Source organism: Sceloporus undulatus, chromosome 3, assembly GCF_019175285.1.
Source record: "Sceloporus undulatus isolate JIND9_A2432 ecotype Alabama chromosome 3, SceUnd_v1.1, whole genome shotgun sequence".
NCBI classification, from domain to species: Eukaryota; Metazoa; Chordata; class Lepidosauria; order Squamata; family Phrynosomatidae; genus Sceloporus; species Sceloporus undulatus.
In genome coordinates, this window is record NC_056524.1 from 257,973,911 (window position 1) to 257,994,739 (window position 20,829).

A 20,829-nucleotide genomic window follows, 5' to 3' on the forward strand; every position below is an offset into this window, starting at 1 on the left:
ATAGCTGCCCCTCTTAAACAAAGTTTGCTAATAGCATCAGAAAGAGCCTTTCAAGTACAGAATGCTACAGAACAGAGAGATGAGGTGCAATTTGGGATCCCCTAGGAATTCACAACTATATTAAGCTGTGCTCACATGAACAAAGGCAGTAGGTTTGAGTCCATGTGTCTTTCTGTATATTTAAATTTAATGGCCAGAATCTAAACAGGTGGCTGTGCTGATGACTCTCCTTCCATCAGTGGAAGCAAAAGGGACGAACCCTGTCATCTCTGCAGTACTCCATGCACCCCAAACTAAGAAAGTATCTGCAGTCAATTTTGGGGGTGGTGTTGAACACTGGGCAGGGGAGTGAGGAAATGTATTGCACTGATGAATGCCACTATGGCATTGATTCTAGAGCTAGTCATTAAGAATTGTAATCTTACATATAAGGTCAGTTTTCAGCATCCCTTCAATGTGCTGAGACTTTTGGAGAAACAGAATCCAGTATAGGAATTTGTGGAATAAAGAGTAGACTTTGGGTGTATCTACAATGTAGAGATAATGAAGTATGGTACTTCTGTAACTGTCATGCCTCCATCCCCCAAAATCAAGTATTTGTAGTTTTGTGGGTACCAGGAATCTTTGGCAGAGAAGGCTGAAGATCTTCTAAAACTAGAAGTCTCAAGAATCCATAGGATGAAGCTACAGTGCTTAAAATGGCGTCAAACTAGATTATTTCTAAGTGTATATGCATCCTCCTATGACAAAGGCAGCATTGGCTCAATGCTATGGAATCCTGGGATTTGCAGTTCATTGTGGCACCAGAGCTTTCTGAAAGAAGAGGCTAAATATCTCACAAATTTACAAATCTCAAGAACAACAGCAGTTAAAGTGGTGTCAAACTGCATTATTTCTGCAGTGCACATGTGGCCTAAAATAAGGCTGTTAGTGACTGGGGTCACCATGGACAAGAATGTAGCATAATCTATATACCAGGGTATCCAATTCACTGTGGAAGGGCTGGCATCCATTCCATACTGAAAGGCAAAGTACTGTGCTTGGGGACCTTGATGTGGCGAGGACAAAACTAGTTTTATAGGTTTTATACTAGATGATTGATAGGTTTCAGTGGCAGAGATTTTGCAATGGGCTCATAGACCTCAACTATGAGAGACAAAATGAAAAAACAAATCCACACAATCACATTGTCTTGATTTGGAAAGAATTTATTTGCAAATTATGGTGGAAAATAAGTATTTGGTCAATATCAAAAGTTCATCTCAATACTTTGTTACATATCCTTTGTTGGCAATGACAGAGGTCAAATGTTTCCTGTAAGTCTTCACAAGGTTGGCACACACTGTTGCTGGTATGTTGGCCCATTCCTCCATGCAGATCTCCTCTAGAGCAGTGATGTTTTGGGGCTGTTGCTGGGCAACACAGATTTTCAACTCCCTCCAAAGGTTTTCTATGGGGTTGAGATCTGGAGACTGGCTAGGCCACTCCAGGACCATGAAATGCTTCTTACGAAGCCACTCCTTCGTTGCCTGGGCAGTGTGTTTGGGATCATTGTCATGTTGAAAGACCCGGCCACATTTCATCTTCAATGCCCTTGCTGATGGAAGGAGGTTTGCACTCAAAATCTCACGATACATGGCCCCATTCATTCTTTCTGGTACACGGATCAATTGTCCTGGTCCCTTTGCAGAGAAACAGCCCCAAAGCATGATGTTGCCACCCCCATGCTTCACAGTAGGTATGGTGTTCTTTGGATGCAACTCAGCATTCTCTCTCCTCCAAACACGATGAGTTGTGTTTCTACCAAACAGTTCTACTTTGGTTTCATCTGACCATATGACATTCTCCCAATCCTCTTCTGGATCATCCAAATGCTCTCTAGCAAACTTCAGACGGACCTGGACATGTACTGGCTTAAGCAGGGGGACACATCTGGCACTGCAGGATCTGAGTCCCTGGCGGTGTGGTGTGTTACTGATGGTAGCCTTTGTTTCGTTGGTCCCAGCTCTCCGCAGGTCATTCACTAGGTCTCCCCATGTGGTTCTGGGATTTTTGCTCACCATCCTTGTGATCATTTTGACTCCATGGGGTGAGATCTTGCGTGGAGCCCCAGATCGAGGGTGATTATCAGTGGTCTTGTATGTCTTCCATTTTCTAATTATTGCTCCCATGGTTGGTTTCTTCACACCAAGCTGCTCGCCTATTGTAGATTCAGTCTTCCCAGCCTGGTGCAGGTCTACAATTTTGTTTCTGGTGTTCTTCGATAGCTCTTTGGTCTTGACCATAGTGGAGTTTGGAGTGTGACTGTTTGAGGTTGTGGACAGGTGTCTTTTATACTGATAATGGGTTCAAACAGGTGCCATTGATATGGGTAATGAGTGGAGGACAGGTGAGCCTCTAAAGGAAGAAGTTACAGGTCTGTGAGAGTCAGAAATCTTGCTTGTTTGTCGGTGACCAAATACTTATTTTCCACCATAATTTGCAAATAAATTCTTTCCAAATCAAGACAATGTGATTGTGTGGATTTGTTTTCTCATTTTGTCTCTCATAGTTGAGGTCTACCTATGATGTCAATTACAGGCCTCTCTCATCTTTTTAAGAAGGAGAACTTGCACAATTGGTGGCTGATTAAATACTTTTTTGCCCCACTATATATATATATATATATATGCACAAATGGATCTTGTAGCCCCTTTGGGACAAACTGAAAGAAAGAAGTTGGTAACGAGCTTTCGTAGACTTGTGATTCTGTGGAAGTAGGCTCAAGTCTATGAAAGTTCATGCTACCAACTTCTTTCTTTCAGTTAGTCTGAAAGGTGCTACAAGATCCCTTCCATACTGATTTTCCAGATAAACATGGCTAGGTCTTTGAATTCTATAAATATAATATTTATTTATATGTGCCAATTCGGACTATCGTAAGATTGTAAGGTTGGCAGTTTGCTGCAAATGCTGCTTGATGGTGTGAGCTTCCATCATTAGTCCCAGTTTCTACCAACCTAGCAGTTAGAGAACATGCAATTGCAAGTAGATAAATAGGACCACCAGTGAGAAGGTCTTTGACAATGTTGGCTCTTCAGCTTAGTAATAGAGATGAGCACCGCCTTCTACAATCAGTTACGGCTAGACATTCATGTCAAGGAGAAACCTTTACTTTTACATTTAATCGTTATTTAAAGGACAAGTAAAGCATTTGTAAAGATTTTTAAAAATGAAAACCATTAAAATCCATTAAAATGCTATGTATAAACCATAAAACAGCACAGTGCACCATATCTGATTTATTTTGAAATCCACCATTAGCTTTATTTTGGGTTGATCTACTACAATTATGAAAGTTGTTAGTTTTGAGGTCAAATGTTTAACTTAGAAGATAGAAATTTGGTTGGCAAGGGAAACAAGAAACCATCCTCTTGATCAGAGGATGGGAGGAAAAAATGTTTCTAAAACATAAAGAGAAATAAAAGGGAATGGTAGAAAGAAGAAAAGGAAAGGAGAGCAAAAACTGACAGAGAGTCAAAGATGCTGCAACTACAGAACAGATAGGGAAGCCTGAATCAAAAGCAGTAAGATATTTCTAGGACAAGGATCTTGAAAAACGTAGGAACAGAATATAATTAGGTTAGTTGGATATTTTTATCCCTGACATTTGCATATATGGCACATGTGTGTGTATCCATTCTGATTTTTAAATCATGTATGACTGACACTGAGAAAACTGTTTTTCTTTAGTAAACTTTAATCCTTATTTGAAATGTCGTATTTCTTTCCTGCCAGTACCACCACATATGTAATAGGTCAAAGGAGTTGGGGGAAAAGAGAATCTGAGACATAAAAATTTCCACCAGGTGGCAATGCAAAAGCCACAGGAAGGAAGTGCAAAATTAGTGCTGGCATACACATTTTGCTTTTTTTCCCTTCTGCATATGTGGCAGAGCTTTGCTGGCATGATAATATTTGACACCGTTGATCACTGTCTCCTAATTGACATACTCTCTGACCTTGGGTTCTCAGACTCTGTTCTTGACTGGTTTAGATCTTATTTGTCTGGCAGATCTTTTGCAGTAGTTGCAGGAGGTCAGACTTCTTCTCCTGTTCCCTTATCTGTAGGAGTTCCCCACAGCTCTGTTCTGGGTCCCCTTCTGTTTTCTCTCTACACACTGTCCTTAGATAAACTCATTAGCTCTTTTGGTTTTTCCTACCATCTGTATGCCGACGACACCCAGCTGTATCTTTCCACCCCTGACCTTTCTCCAAGGCTTGAACAGCAAGTCTCGTCTTGCCTCACAGCTGTCTTGCAGTGGATGCGCCATCGGCGCTTGAAGCTCAACATGTCCAAGACGGAGCTTCTTGTCTTTCCTCCTAAGTCCGCCCTTCAACACTCCTTTTCTGTCTCTGTGAACAACATTTCTATTCAACCAGTCCAGCAAGCCCGTAGTCTTGGTTTTATCTTTGACTCTTCTCTGTCGTGTATCCCTCAGATCCAGACCACAGCCAAGGCTTGTAGATTCTTTTTGTACAATATTGCCAAAATCCGACCATATCTCTCTGCCTCTACTGCCAAGATCCTGGTCCATGCCCTAGTGATCTCACGACTTGATTACTGTAACGTCCTCCTGGCTGGGCTTCCTCTTTCTCACCTCCGTCCTTTAATCTCTGTCAAGCATTCAGCTGCATGCATTATCACATCCGCCCACCGCTCTGACCACATCTCTCCTGTGTTGGCATCCCTTCACTGGCTCCCCCTCCCTTTCCACATTCAGTATAAGCTCCTGCTGTCGACATTTAAAGCCCTCCATGGACTGGCCCCTCCTTACTTATCAGACCTTCTTTCTCCTCACCTTTCCACTCGGGCCCTCCGTTCTGGTAGTCAAGGTCTGCTGTCTCAACCCAGGATTTCCTCTGCCCCATCTCGAATTTGCCCCTTTTCACTCACTGTCCCTCACTCCTGGAACCTTCTTTCCCCACGAGCAAGAGCCATCATTTCTTTAACCAGCTTCAAAACAGAGTTGAAGTCCATCCAGTTCAGAGAAGCATTCCCAGCCATTGCATAATTGTCGCTTGCTATTTGATGTTCCTTTGTTGCCTATTTTATTGAATCATTTCCTGTATTGCTATGTCCTTCCTCCAGTCCATCTCCCCTGATCCAGGCCTCAGAGGTAGAGAAGAACTGTTGGCCCTCATCCCCTTCCCCTTCTCTTTTTGTGTCGTGTCTTTTTTAGATTGTAAGCCTTAGGGCAGGGAACCATCCAATTAAAAAGATTGTATGTACAGCGCTGTGTACATTACAGTGTTTTATAAATAAAGGTCATAATAATCATCATAATAATAATAATCTTAGTGTTAACAGTACTTGAATTATTCCAGTATTACGGAAATAGAGAAATGAAATTTTCTTATATATTTTCTGATTCCACCCCATCTCCATTGTTGATACAAATAAAGGTGCTAAATCAGAGGGTCAGTTTGGGTGGAGCAGACTGGCCCAATTGGGATAGATGATATGCTATTGCTGAATTTTAACAATAGAACTATAAAAACCTAGACTAAGTAAATACCTCTGCTTTCCTCTTCTTGTGTATTGCAAATGATCCCTATGGGCCTGTTTAGTTTGGAAATGGGGCCTTGCACACACTGTGGAACAGATTGCAGGAGAAGTTAGCATTCCATTTTGTACTGAAAGCAGCCTATCTTTCTCAAAAGTGCCTGCATAATGCATGCAATCGTTTATCATGCATAACGTTATTATAATAAACACCGAAGGATTTGTAGTGGGAATGATGAGTCACTTGTAAATTGTTGCCAAGTGGATAAAGAACACAATGTATTTACATAGTGCTTAACTCCTGCTGTATTTGAAAGCAGCCGTCCAATGATAACGGCACAACAAGTGTAATCTGAAATATAACATGCTCTAAATCCTTTTCTTTTCTCTTTCCTGTTTTCACTTGCAGGTTTCTTGAGCACTGGGGATCAAGCAGCTAAAGGAAACTATGGGCTTCTTGATCTCATTCAGGCCTTGAGGTGGACTAGTGAGAACATTGGGTTCTTTGGGGGCGACCCGCTGAGAATAACTGTTTTTGGATCTGGTGCCGGTGGTTCATGTGTCAATCTCTTGACTTTATCCCATTATTCTGAAGGTAACCGTTGGAGCAATTCAACCAAAGGTATTATTGCAGGTTGCAAATTTTGACAATTTTGGTGTCTGCATGCCACCACCATGATTTCTATGTGATGCTCTTTTATATTGTATCTTGCTGTGTTTAAGGAATGCTAAAGCCAACTCAATTTGCTAATGTTAATCCTCCCATGAATTGGGGAGGTAGAGTGGATGGAAATAACTAACACAGAGAGGTTAAAAGAATGTAACCAAACCCTCCCAATTTATACAGCTTCATGGTTTTTGTAATCACCTACCAACCTACCATAAGGAGTTTGGTTGTTCTTTGGTATTTCCTTTCTGTCGGTGGGATGGGGGGAAGAGAGATAGAGACAGAGGGAGGGACAGATCTGAGTTAGTTATGCAGCACATAATGTGAAAGGCAAAAAATTGTGTCACAGCAGGATAGACGTGCTGATAAAAGGGTGGAAATAAGTTGTTGGTAATATCATGATTCCAGGAGCTGCACTAGCCCCCTGAAAGAGCTTGAGGGCCACACCCTCCCGCAATAGCCCACCTCATCCTCAGAAAGTGATTTAAAAAAATAAAAACAAAATCTAAGCGATAGGCACATTCATAACATATAAGTCCCTTCCCCATGCTGTTTTATGCCTAGAGAGATCTTTATTTATCTAGAAATAAAATGAATGTCAATATGCTGGTTAGGCCTCTCTTGGATGAAAAACACTGCAGAGGGGACAAAATGTAGTAAAAATCACCCCCTCCATGGCTGGTTTTTTTTTCCTTTCCTTTATTACAAAAGTTTTATACAGTTATATAAAAAAGGAGAACTACAAGAATAAATATAAGATGAGCAACAATCAACATGGCAAGAAATGTTAGAAATACAGCAGGCCCTTTGTATCCACTGGGGTTTGGTTCCAGCAGCCCCCGTGGATATCAAAATATGTGGATGCTTGAATCATATTAAATACAGTGGTATAGTAAAATGATGTCTCTTATATAAAATAGCAAAATCAAGGTTTGCTTTTTGGAATTTATATATTTTAAGAATATTTTCAAGCTCTGGGTGGTTGAATCCATGGATAAACCATCTGTAAATATATAGGGCTCATGGTACCACATCTTCCATGAGAGATATATGACTTGACAATTAGTAAATAAATCTTTCTAGATGGCACTGCATGAAACAGATGGACAGTACAGACCAATATTACACTTAGAGTAGTTAATAAATGAGGATCGTATTACACAGAATGAGTTGTATGGTTCCTCTTTACTTTATCTTTTGCATGCTCTTAGCTTTTCCATAAGGGCCAGTGACTAGTATCTGCTATTAATGATGAAGAGCAGGATTCATTGCCTCTTTCCAGTGACATACTATTTCTAATTTTGCCACTAAGCAGAGAAAGCCAATTAGCTCTTTATGCAGGATAGGCTCATTAGATTCCAGAAATAGTGACAGAAAACCCATTGCTGGATCAGCTTCAGCCTTTTGCACAGTAATAGTATGTATCTCTTTAAAAACAGCCTGACAAAATTGTTGACTCGAGGGACAAGACAACCAAATGTGTGTATAAGATTCTTGGTTTTTCTTATATCTCCTAGGTTTTCCTTATATCTCCAGAATTTTTAGCTTACATTTTTCAAGCTCATACTTAACTATATTGGGGTATAATGCTATCGTTGAATAAGCTTAACCATTTATTTTCTAGTATATGTTGGATCAGAACCACATTTGGTTTTTGGTTCACTTATATTGTTTTGGTCACTTATATTAATATGTCAAGCCTTCTTTCAAATTATTTTTGGTGTTTCTATGCCAGCTATAGTTGGAATTAAAAAACAAATCATAGATTTCAGATACAGAAGTTCAAACAGTATCCATGGATGTAATAATGGGTCCTCAGAGTGGTTTAACTATTCTGTGCCATGTTCCATGTAATAGGGATGAAATGAATCACCTGACAAATGTACAAACCACGGAATTGATTGACCCTCTAATTGATTTAAAATTTTCAGACTAGACGTTCTGCCCTAAATTCACACAGAAACCTTCCCTGATGCTTGAAAACATGCAGAAATATCCCATCCTATCACAAGCCCCCCTGAACCTGTATTACCTGAAATAGCTCTATTCTATTCTGCTGTTTTTCTCAAAATAGCAACGTGGCACAAATTCTCTTCCTGTCACCATTTTGATACGATGTATAGAGGAAGCAAGGTATTTGGCTTCATGGGGGGGGGGCGCGTTGCATCCCACAGGGGGAGGTTGGTCCAAATTCTTGGGAAACTGGCTCTTGGCCACCATGTAGTTGCCCACTCTAATCTATATAGTTAACTAGGTCTTTATCTCCTGTTATGTCCACTTCTGTAGGCTATAAGAAAATGGATGACTCAAGAATGGAATGATTATTCAAGAATGGAATGCTAAAATGTCATTAATGGCATACAATAACAATAAATCAATACAATCAAAAACAAAAAAAGATGAATGGAATAATTGGTGACAGGAGAAACAACAATGGTTTTTGCTTTTAGATTCTACCGATCCCCCCCCCCCCAAATAAATTATTAATTAAGAGAGCTGGGGAGAGCTGTGAGAGTCCTTGGGGGGGAGTAAAAATTTATTTGAGGGATTCACAGGCTGCACTTCCTCTACCCCTGGTGTGAATGACTTGACTATTAAATGCTGTAATTGTGTCTTTGTTTTACATGCATTCATTGTTTTTGTTTTGTTTTGTTTTGTTTAAACTGAGAGGCATTAATTGTTCGTTATCTTTATACTCATTTATACCTCTTGGAGATTTTGAGTTGAAGGTGGAAATATTTGTTTATTTATGCATTTATATACAACTTTTTGTAGCAGAAAGAGCCCTCAAGGTGATTTACAACAGAAGCAGCAGCAACAACAATAAGCAGTTAGAGAAATACCAATAATGAGGTCCTTTAAGAATTAACATTTAGCATTGTACAATTAACATTGAGGAGATGCCATGCATTCCTGCCCTATCAACAATAATTCAATTTGTTGATTATCATTGATTTTCATTGAATTGATGTCGTTATCTAACATGAATCAGGTTAAAACTATTACTAAATTGGTGTCTACTCAGGGTTGCCAGATGAAATAAGGGACAGGAGACCCTTAATGGCTGTGTTAATGGTTGTGTAGAAGATGGAATTTAGCGGATGTTGCTTGTCATTTGGCCTCCAGGGGAAACTAGATAATGGACTGGATAGGTCTTTGTGAGCTTGTATATAATGTTGGAAACAGCTGACTTCCTGTTTCCTGTGAAACTTGGTGGAAATACCGCTACTCTATACTTCGTCATAGTAGAACTTACAATTGCCGTATTCATATTTTTGTCTCCGAAGGGCACTTTCTTTGGAAAGAAAGTCAGTGACATTCACAGTGCACACAAAGCCAACTGTATTTCAACAGTCATCAAGGGCCTGGTTAGCTTTTTTTATGAGCAGAACTGTCTGGGGGAAAGTTCAGCAACATGGCTCTCTCTTTCAAAACTAATGGCAGAGCCAGTGCAAACTGTTAGCTACTGTGAAGAAAATAAGCATCTAATTCAGAAGTCATTTGTCTGAATCTGTTGTGAATTTCAGTCATTGCCTCCCAAGGAAAGAGCAAGTGGAGTGTTGTTGTTTTTTCCCCAAGTGTGATCCAACTTTGTCAAAGTATCAAGGTCATTCCATATCCCATATGTCTTTTTCCAATTGCCCTATAGCTAACACATCTCTTCTCTAGTGCAGGAAAAACAGGCAGCATGAGAAAAAAAGTGAAGCCCCGGGCTATTTATCACCCATGTCATTTGCATGAATCGTTCACCCATAAAACATTTCCAGGAAAAGTAACTGTAATCTAGTTCTTGCACTGTCTGGGTCTTCTTGGGTACAGTTCTTCAGCTGTAATGCTGTGTATGTGTATTCTCTAAACACTCACAGGGACAACTGCAAGTGTAAACAGAGTTTATCCTGTGAAAATTGCACATTCACAATTAAAATTTTCACATGATGTCATGATTAAAGTACCATTATTCTGGGAATATCCCATGAAAATTGTGCAATTGCTCACATTCACGATAAAGGTTTTCACACGACATCACGATAAAAAGCAATAAAAGCAGCATTAACTTGGGAATAAACAGGCAAAAAACAGCCACAAATCATTCACAGGAAAATCCCGTGAATGATTTGTTGCTGTTTATTGCCTGGTTATTCCCTGGTTATTCCCAGGTTAATAATGGCTGTGTGTGAAAAAATTAATTGCATTTTATAATAATAATAACAATAATAATAATAGTAATAATAAAATTTATTTATATTTTCCTGCCTCTCCCGGGTGGATCGAGGCGGGATTACAATCCAACAGTAACAATAAAATACAAGAATAAAACATATACTGTAACTTCAAACATTAAAACAGTTAAAAAGAGTACAGTTGACTTTTATAAGATAAAATGTTCTGATCCTGGATAGAAGAGTGAATGATGTCATTACAGAAGATTGGGTGGACAGGCTTGCCAGAAGAGATCCGTCTTAATTGCCCTCTTGAAAGCCTCCAAGGAGGTACTGTAATAAGACGGATCACTTCCAGGAGGTTGTTCCATAGTTTAGGAGCCACTGAAGTAAAGGTTCTTTGGGAAGTTGAAACCAGTCTGGTTGGATGTGCTTCCAGCAGATTTTTCCCGGAGGTTCTGAGAGTGGGGGGCGGATTATACAGGGAGAGGCGTTCCTTTAAGTAACTTGGGCCCGAGCCATGTAGGGATTTATAGGTGATAACCAACACCTTGTATTGCACCCGGAAGCTAATAGGTAGCCAATGAAGATCCTTAAAAATAGGTGTTATATGATCAAATTTCAAGGAACCTGTGACCAATCTGGCTGCCATGTTTTGTACTAATTGAACCTTCCGAACTTGGTACAAGGGTAGCCCCATGTAGAGCGCATTATAGAAACCATGGTGAGAGATTACCCATGCATGTACCACTGCCTCAAGGTCCTTTCGGTCCAGGTAGGGACGCTGTTGGCGTATCAACCGAAGTTGGTACCAAGCACTCCTGGCTATCACATCTACTTGAGATGACAATTGTAGCGATGAGTCCAGGAGTACACCCAAACTGCGAACTTCGTCCTTTAGGGGAAGTGTGACCCCATCCAGGACAAGTTGACTAATTTCCTTCCCAGGACCTAGGGAACCTATCGCTAGTACCTCTGTTTTCTCTAGATTCAACCTGAGTTTGTTTTCCCTTATCCAGCCCATTACTGACCCCAGACAGGCATCCAGAGGAGAGATGCCATCCCTAGTCACTGCAGCAGTTGAAGACATAAAGAAATCTGGGTGTCATCAGCATACTGATAACACTGCACCCCATGTCTCCGGATGATCTCTCCCAGTGGATGCATGTAAATGTTAAATAGCATGGGGGATAGAATGGCGACCTGAGGGTGTCACATGTCAGCTCTCTCTTAGAGGAGCAACTATCCCCCAGCCTCACCATCTGGAATCTGCCCGAGAGGTAGGAATGGAACCACTGGAGCGCAGTGACCCCGATGCCTAATTCCTTCAGGCGTTCCAGAAGGATACCATGGTCTATGGTATCAAAGGCCGCTGAGATGTCTAAGAACACAAACAGGGTCACACTTCCCCTGTCGATTCCCAGATGAAGATCATCGACCAAGGCGACCATGGCCGTCTCAACTCCGTATCCCATTCTAAAGCCAGTTTGAAATGGATCCAGATAATCGGCTTCATCCAAAACAGCCTGGAGCTGGAGGGCTCTCAATCACTTTGCCCAAGAATGGTAAAAGGGAGACTGGTCTATAGTTATTTCTCATCACGGGATCTAGGGAGGGTTTCTTTTAACAGTATTTACACAGTTTTCACAGGTTAAACCTTGTTTAAACTTCCAATTTTCCCCAGTGTGATAAAGTGATAAGGAGCTTCCAATAATATAGAAACAATACTAGAATATAAGTTGCATGAATAGCAAAACTGTTTATTCAGATGAGTATATATTATTATTATTTTTCAAATTGTGGTGTTTGGGGGTAGTTCAGTGTGTGGAAAAAACTTTAAAGGTGCTTAGTACAAGTCGTGGGGATGTCTCATCCACACAGTCACAGTGGGTCAGGATCAATTTGAAGGTGGTTAGCAACAAAATACAAAATCCCTTGAAGCTACTTACCTTCAGGTTTTCTAACACCCTCTTTTAGTTGTTATTTGTTGTCAAATCAGCTTTGTCTTAAGGCAGCCCTAGGACGGGAGACCTTCATGAGCCCTGGTCATCAACTGCTTTGTTCCAGTCTTGAAAACCCATGACTATGGCTTTCTTAATTGAAGTAATCCATATGCCATATGATTTTTTTCTACTGCCTTCCACATTACTGTACATTTTGAGGGGTTTTCACCCCAGCAGCTTATGTTATCTCATGATATGTTCAGAGAATAATAGTTTGGAGTTTGGAGTTTTGGCTTGATTTGATTCTATTTAGCCCCATCAAATTGATTTTTTTTTACATTTGAGAGAGAGAGAGAGAGAGAGAGAGAGAGAGAGACTTTGATCTCTTAATGGAAGACAACAAGGGGGGGGAACTAAAAAAACTGATTTAGTTTGTTTTTGAAGTCTGGATGTTATTGGATTAGGTGAATCTGTACACATCTGCAGCTGGATCCAAATCCCCAGACTGAAATCTGAACTGAAATGAGAACACTTGTATAGCCCTAGCAGAAAGCTAGAAAAACCTGCATCGAAATGATTCTACAAATTAAACTCTTCAGAACTGAATAAATGCAAATTATTATTATCATCCTTTTCACACCTCCTCTCCACCATTACATCATATTGTCAATTCATATTTCTTTGATATGCAGAAGCCAACAGATGATTGAAGCCCTATGCTTAAAAGTAATAGCACTCAAATACATTTTCAGAAAGCAGAGACACTTCCAGTCAAACAACTTGTTAATTGCAAGTATATCTAGACTTGGCACAACCAGCACCTGCCAGGCAAATGTGAACTTTGTTGATACACACCAGTGAATTAATAGTCTCAGCATGGGTGGCATTTGTCCACTTCATGCATGCTTTCACATCTTTCCATTGCTTGTTTCTGAATGGTTCAATATTCATTGACTTTCATTTGAGGCTGGAAAAAGGCAATTTTTTAAGTGAATTATAAGTGGCATGGTTGACCTTCTTGTATTATAAACATGGCATTTCTTCTGTGTTCTTGTTGCCAGGCTGCTCTAGAGCATTTGTCTACTGAGACAAACAACAATGCCCTGCTCACCCCATCCCATCCCATCCTATTCCATCCGGCATACAAGAGCCTATTGGACTGGCTGATGGATCTTACATTAGCATTGGTGATGGTACAATGTCCACCACTGCTCTTGTGATCAACAAACTTAGAAACTTAGAAAGTTTAGAAAGTCCTGGCAAAGATATGTGGCAAACACAGCTTTCTGTAAAAACACCATACTACTACTCTTCAATATCTGTTGTCTCAGATTGTTGCCTCAATTTACCTACTATTAGGGCTGACCTTGACTGGTCAAATAGATTTATCAGGTGTGAAAGCAATACAAGACCAACAAATTCTGTTTCTTGCGGGGGGGGGAGTGAATAATTTTCATAGTGTTCACAACTTTCTGGAAACAAAAACAAGTGTTATTACCTTTAGTCTAAATAAGCAGACTTGTTAATAGATTGTGGAGAGGGGAATTTTTGGAAGTTCAGTCCAGCCATAGTAGGCCCAACCCACTACTAACCTCAAACAACTTTGAACATCCTGACATATGACTTGCTGTATAAGTTATGCCTTTCCCTGTGTTATGATGGTTTATTTACACTCTCAGTGATGCTTCATTTACACATACATGTGTGAATAAACTTCACACTCAAAATATATAGGGACTGTTTAATAGAGCCTTGTGTGGCTTTTCACAGTGTTTCTGTTGTTGCCATATGTCTTCAAGTTGTTTCTGACCTATGGCAACCCTAAAATGAGCCCATCACAGGTTGTCTGTGGCTGAGAGTGTTTGACTTGCCTAAGATCACCCAGTGGGTTTTCGTAGATGAGCAGGGAATCAAACCCTGATCTTCAGCTGTAGTCCAACACTCAAACCACTATACCGCATTGGTTCTTTGTTTACCACTATAATATGTGAATTCAGAAAGCAATGGACTTTATCTCCCAGCTGAAAAGTTATTTCGCTCCGTGAAGCTTGGAATGTTAGACTTCACTTCTAGATTTCCTGTTCAATGGCCATGCTGGATGGGAGTTAGAGTTCAACAACAAAATGACTAAATGAGATTATTTACTTTGAACATATCAAGAGGAGATGAAAATATTATAATATTTGGTAAAGGGAAGGGCTGTGGGAAAAGAGGAAGAACACAGTGCAAGGAGATTGAATCAGTCAAAGAAGCCATGGCCCTAAGTTTGCAAGACCTGAGCAGGATTGCTAATAACAGGATCTCTTGCAAGGCCCTCACTCAGGGTTGTCATAGGTCAACTCTTGATAGAATATGACAACAATATTTTATTTATTGAAATCATGTAATAATTTATTGAAATCAGGCTAACGCAGATTTGGTTTCAACATAGCTTGCATTGGTTTAATGTTGGCTCACCTTATCTTTCTAATACTATGTGCACATCAATCCTTGCGATTCCTCTGGACTTGTAATTTGTCTGACTCCATTTTGTAATTGTTTATTTTGTAGCTGTAGAGGCAGTTCTATGACTGTAATGAAGTTACCTAAGTGTTGGCTTAAATTGTCTTGGGCCAACTTCATTATTTATCAGTGCTCCCTAAAAGTAACAATTTGAGAAGAGAAACAGGAAAGAATGAAATTCAATTTTAGAATCATAAGTCTAGTGGTAGCTAACTACTTTTGGGCCTTGGAACAATAACTTAATTAATTACATTTAAACAGAAACTTTGCAAGCTCTTCTTCCACTCCTTTCATCCATTTTTCATTATTACCGTTCAATAGAAAAAGAATTTTCTTCTTTAAAAGAGCTGAACTGAGCTTTATGGTTTGAAGACTTTGACCAGTTTAACTCAATCCAGCTTTTAATGGAGCATTTAACAAGTTTTGCTGTTGATATCAGCACTTGCAGTAAAGGCAGGCTTAACCATAAACTAGTTAAGCAGAAGTAACTAGGGTTTAACTGCAGCAAAACATGTGAACTCAAATGGACTATAGGATAATGTGAAAGTGTTTAGTTTCCAATTTAAATAAGCCTCAAAAACAAAGACAGCATCTATGCTACCAAAATCCTTGACTGCACCACCTGAATGCTCTATAAGTACAGATTTAATATCAGCAATATCTTGACAGTGGTCAGAGCTGGAGCAAAGTTCTAGGGCTATGTTGGGGATAGAGCAGGCATTTCAGCACTTTGTAGGAACCACTGTATCCTCATTCCCTGTAGATGTCCCTATCAAGAAGAAAGAGTGGAAGTGGAATAGTCACCTCCACATTGGTGTCAAATCATAGCTGTTAAGAAATTAAGTTTCAGAGAATCATTTAAAAGTTGAACTCGCAACACCATTTAATATTTGTTGAAACTGGCCATATTGACTGAATCTTGCCATCACAATTGAGCATATTGTCTGCATTTTTCTCCAAAAAGCTAGTAGACCTCTGTGGACTTTAACTGCTACCTTATAGCAATAAAAACATAATAATTGATTGATCAGATCTGATCATGAAAAGAGTAGATAATTAAAATTAAGTACTCATGTTCAAATAAATGTGATCCAGCTTTCATAATTAATAATTACTTTCAACCTACATTAATCATAATAATAATAATGGATTTTATTTTTATCCCACTTTTCCGCGATGATCAAAGCAGCATACAGATTAAAATTCAACATAAAAATACATACATATCAATAAAAACAATGTAAAAATGATCATATTAAAAACTATTACACAGCCAGCTTGGTTGAATTGATCCAAAAACATTGCGAAAATCGTTACACAATAGGGGGAGAGGGCATAATATAACATCTCATGGGGAGAAAGCTTGGTGAAAGAAAAAGGTCTTAAGGTTCTTTCTGAAAAGATCCAGGGAGGTGGTGGAACGGAGCTCGTCGGGAAGGTTGTTCCACATTTTTGGGGCCGAGATGGAAAAGACCCTTTGCGAGGTCACCACATATTGCGCAGTTGGGACCTTCAGCAGATTCTTTCCGGCTGACCTGAGTGTGCGGGGCGGATTATATGGGGAGAGGCAGTCTTCCAAGTACCCTGGGCCCAAACCGTTTAGGGCTTTATAGGTAATTACCAACACCTTGTATTGGGCCCGGAAGCGAATAGACAGCCAATGGAGATTTTTTAGGATAGGTGTTATATGGTCTACCCTGGAACATCCAACGACCAATCTCGCAGCCATGTTTTGCACTAATTGAAGCTTCCGGGTTTGGTACAAGGGTTGCCCCATGTAGAGCGCATTACAGAAATCCAATCGAGAGGTTACCAGAGCATGTACTACGGTTTCAAGGTCCCCCCGGTCCAGGCAGGGTCACAGCTGGCGTATCAGATGAAGCTGATAACAAGCACTTCTGACCGTCGCATCCCCCTGAGATGTCAGTTGGAGCGACGAGTCCAGAAGCACTCCCAAACTGCAAACTGAGTCCTTCAGGGGGAGCGTGACCCCATTCAGGACAGGTGGACAAATTTCACTACCCAGGCCTGGGGAACCTATCACTAGTACTTCTGTTTTCTCTGGATTCAGGCTGAGTTTGTTTTCCCTCATCCAGCCCATTACTGACTCCAAGCAGGCATTTAGAGGAGAGATGCCATCCCTAGTCATTGCATCAGTCGGGGACACAGAGAAGCAGATCTGGGTGTAATCAGCGTACTGATAACACCACGCCCCATGTCTCCGGATGATCTCTCCCAGCAGTTTCATGTAAATGTTAAATAGCATGAGGGACAAAATAGCTCCTTCAGGGACACCAGATGTAAGTTCCCTCTTATCGGAGCAGACGTCCCCCAGCTGCACCATCTGGAACCTCCCCGAGTGGTAGGAACGGAACCACTGGAACTCAGTGCCCCCAATACCTCCCCCAGGCATTCCAGAAGGATACCATGGTCAATGGTATTGAAAGTCGCTGAGATGTCCAAAAGCACTAACAGGGACATGCTTCCCCTGTCCATGCCCAGACGGAGATCATCGGCTAAGATGACCATGGCAGTCTCAACTCCATAGCCCGCCTGGAAGCCAGTTTGGAATGGGTCAAGAAAATCTGTTTCATCCAAGATCGCTTGGAGTTGGAAGGCAACTGCTCTCTCGATCACCTTTCCCAAAAAAGGCAGCAGCGACACAAGCCGATAGTTGTTATGTATCAGGGGGTCTAAGGAGGGCTTTTTTAGCAGAGGTTTAACAACTGCTAATTTCAGGCTAGATGGAAACCACCCCTCGCTAAAAGATGTACTAATTATGCAGTGCAACATAGATGTTACCGCAGTTCCCCCCTGAGCTGCCAGCCATGAGGGGCAGGGATTGAGAGAGCATGTAGTCTTCCTAACGCTTCCACTGAAGGAGAAAGATGCACGACACTAGATCAGTGCTGACAAACCTATGGCATGGGTGCCAGAGGGGGTACTCGGAGACTTCTCTGTGGGCACATGTGCCTTCGCCCCAGCACAGAGTTCAACAGAGTTCATCACTAGAAATCCAGTTCTTATCACAGTTTGCCATAAATAAGTGGGTTTGGGACTGAAGTTTGGGCACTGGGTCTCTAAAAGGTTTGCCATCACTGCACTAGATTAAACATTCGATCTGAAATACTTGAATGGAGGCCCATTCAGATTACACAGTTATAGCATTATTATCCCACTTTTAGTGCTATGGTTCCTTCAATTGGGATCATGGAATTGGCAGTTTAGGGAGGGACATTTAGAACCTTCAGCTAGAGGACTCCAATACCTCACCAAACCAAACTAAAAAAAAAAACACATTCAGTAGGATGGAACCATGGCAAGTGAAAGTGAGACAATTGTGCTGCATTTGTGTAGTGTAAATGAATCCAGGCCTAGAGACTGCATTCTAAGGATTAGGAATTCTGTCTGTTCAGTCAGTTCAGAATCTTAGGCCTCAAACAGACAGCCCAAAGAGCCACCGTCTTGCCATGTTGGTGGTGTGGTATTCAGGGGACACCCCCCCCCATATGGCTGAAAGCTGCCCCGGGCATGGCTCTTTCCTGAAAAATTGCCCCACAAAGGAGCAGTAAAATACTGCTTTTTTTGGCTTCTGGTTCAGGATTACAGTGGCAGCCCATGGTGGTAGCTAGGCATATGCAGCTGCCACAGGCTTGGGACAAACAGTGGTGGTGCAGTCCTTGTGCAGACCTTTTGTATCATCTGCTTTGTCCCCTAGTCAAACCATAAGAAATGTGAGGAAAGAATGATAGATGGGGTTTTTATTTTTTACAAAATGAAATCACGTGGTTCATAATTAGGCAAATGAGATGACAGTAACTCACCAGGTTCTGAAACATTTCCTATGACTTTTAGTGTATATAATTTAACAATTTGATCCAGAATTCAGAAACTGTGTTAGTCTGAAATATCAGTATGCAAAGGAATATTTTAGCATGTTTGAAACTAATTTTGTGAATGACGTTGTAGCATAAGCTTTCATAGACTTGGTCTACGTCTTCTGAGGAAGTAGACCAAGTCTACAAAAGCTTATGTTACAGCTTCTTTTGCACATTTAGACTCAAAGGTGCTACAAGATCCCTTTACAAGTTGATTTAGGTTAAGATGTGTTCTTCTTGCACACACTATGATATCCAAGTCAGGAATAAATAAATGGTCCTAATGCTTCTCAGTCCTTCCAGTCTGTAATGGAATCTAGGGCAGAAGTCTGCACCTGATTTCGCCCCTTTTTTCATATATGCTGTCTGAAGAACAATGCTTCATCTAGTGTATATATATTTCAGATAGGTTTCCACTTTGTGTAGGGTCCTTATATTAATCTATAATAAACCATATATACTTTATATTTGTATTACATATAACTCTGTTTTTTTTTATTTCACTGTACATATACCAATCACTCAGCCCACTGCCCCATAACTACATTGCAATGATAAGATACTTCCTTAAGTAAGCTGAAATTTTAAGCATGTGTCTACATACTTAGCTATTTCTTTGATGTCACTTTTCTAACCTTGTCCTTCACTTTCTTACACAGGACTCTTTCAGAGAGCAATAGCTCAAAGTGGAACAGCTCTCTCCAGCTGGGCAGTCAGTTTCCAACCTGCAAAATATGCAAGGATGTTGGCAACAAAAGTTGGTTGTAATGTGTCAGATACTGTAGAACTGGTAGAATGTCTACAGAAGAAGCCGTACAGAGAACTTGTTGATCAGGATATCCAGCCAGCCCGATACCATATAGCCTTTGGTCCAGTCATTGATGGAGATGTGATTCCAGATGATCCCCAGATCTTGATGGAGCAAGGAGAGTTCCTCAACTATGATATAATGTTGGGTGTTAACCAAGGAGAAGGGTTGAAATTTGTTGAAAACATTGTGGACAGTGAAGATGGCATATCTGCTAGTGACTTTGATTTTGCAGTTTCAAACTTTGTTGATAACTTATATGGATATCCTGAAGGCAAAGATATATTGAGAGAAACTATTAAATTTATGTATACTGACTGGGCAGATAGACATAATCCTGAGACAAGAAGGAAAACACTCTTGGCTTTGTTTACTGATCATCAGTGGGTTGCACCAGCAGTGGCTACAGCTGATCTTCATTCGAATTTTGGATCACCCACATATTTTTATGCCTTTTACCATCATTGCCAAACAGATCAGGTACCAGCATGGGCAGATGCTGCTCATGGGGATGAGGTTCCTTATGTATTAGGAATCCCAATGATTGGCCCTACAGAATTGTTTCCTTGTAATTTTTCAAAAAACGATGTCATGCTAAGTGCAGTGGTGATGACATACTGGACAAACTTTGCAAAAACTGGGTAAGTACTTGTCAAACACTTTGTCATATAACACAGAAGAAGGATCTGATTAGATCAAGGATTCCTTTTTGCATGTTACCAAGACCATAAAGAAGGCATGTAAATGTCTTGGAAACAAGTTACAGTGCAACAAAAACATTCATATTTAAAGAAAATGTGAAGAAAATTTTGAAGTGACTTCAGATGGCTGTGTCTTAAACTTTGCTATGGAAATACAAAATGGCTTTACTTAAGCCATCTACAAAATGGGAACAAATAGTAATCAGCTTTGAAATATTACAAAGGAATGTGAACTGCCTTGAATACTGGAAAAGTGCTATATAAGTGCTTGCTTTGTGTTAAGATTGTTGCTTTCAGTTGACAGCACAGAGGTAGAAGGTATATTAAACTTAGTCATTATGATGACATGAATCCAGAGTGTATATAAGATAAAATTAAGAGTTCAATAGTCAACACACTAACTGAACGCAACATGGCTTATTCCTGAGTAGCCATACATGGTTACGATAAATATAACAATTTGACTAATTCTTAGAAGATAACTCTAGGTATGACAACTCAGTCTGTGCGTAAGAACATATTGTCTTCAAAGACAATATGTCACCAAATACCAAGTGCTGGAAGGAAAGAATGTGTAGTACTGTTGGCCTTGTATGAGTAGAGTTCCTGGAGACATTTGATTGTC

The 20,829-nt window shown here is 40.4% G+C and overlaps 1 protein-coding gene across 9 annotated transcripts in view; it reads left to right on the forward strand.

The window, feature by feature from the left end:
• NLGN1 (neuroligin 1) overlaps positions 1-20,829 on the forward strand; it is an 892,554-nt gene that overhangs the window by 867,488 nt on the left and 4,237 nt on the right. For 6 of the 9 annotated variants that reach the window (XM_042457844.1, XM_042457845.1, XM_042457843.1 and 3 more), the window contains 2 exons: positions 5,955-6,167; positions 19,355-20,144. In XM_042457844.1, coding sequence (XP_042313778.1) covers positions 5,955-6,167; positions 19,355-20,144 — 1,003 coding nt within the window. The remainder of the gene's footprint in view (positions 1-5,954; positions 6,168-19,354; positions 20,145-20,829) is intronic. The other 3 variants (XM_042457847.1, XM_042457849.1, XM_042457851.1) reach the window with 1 other exon arrangement.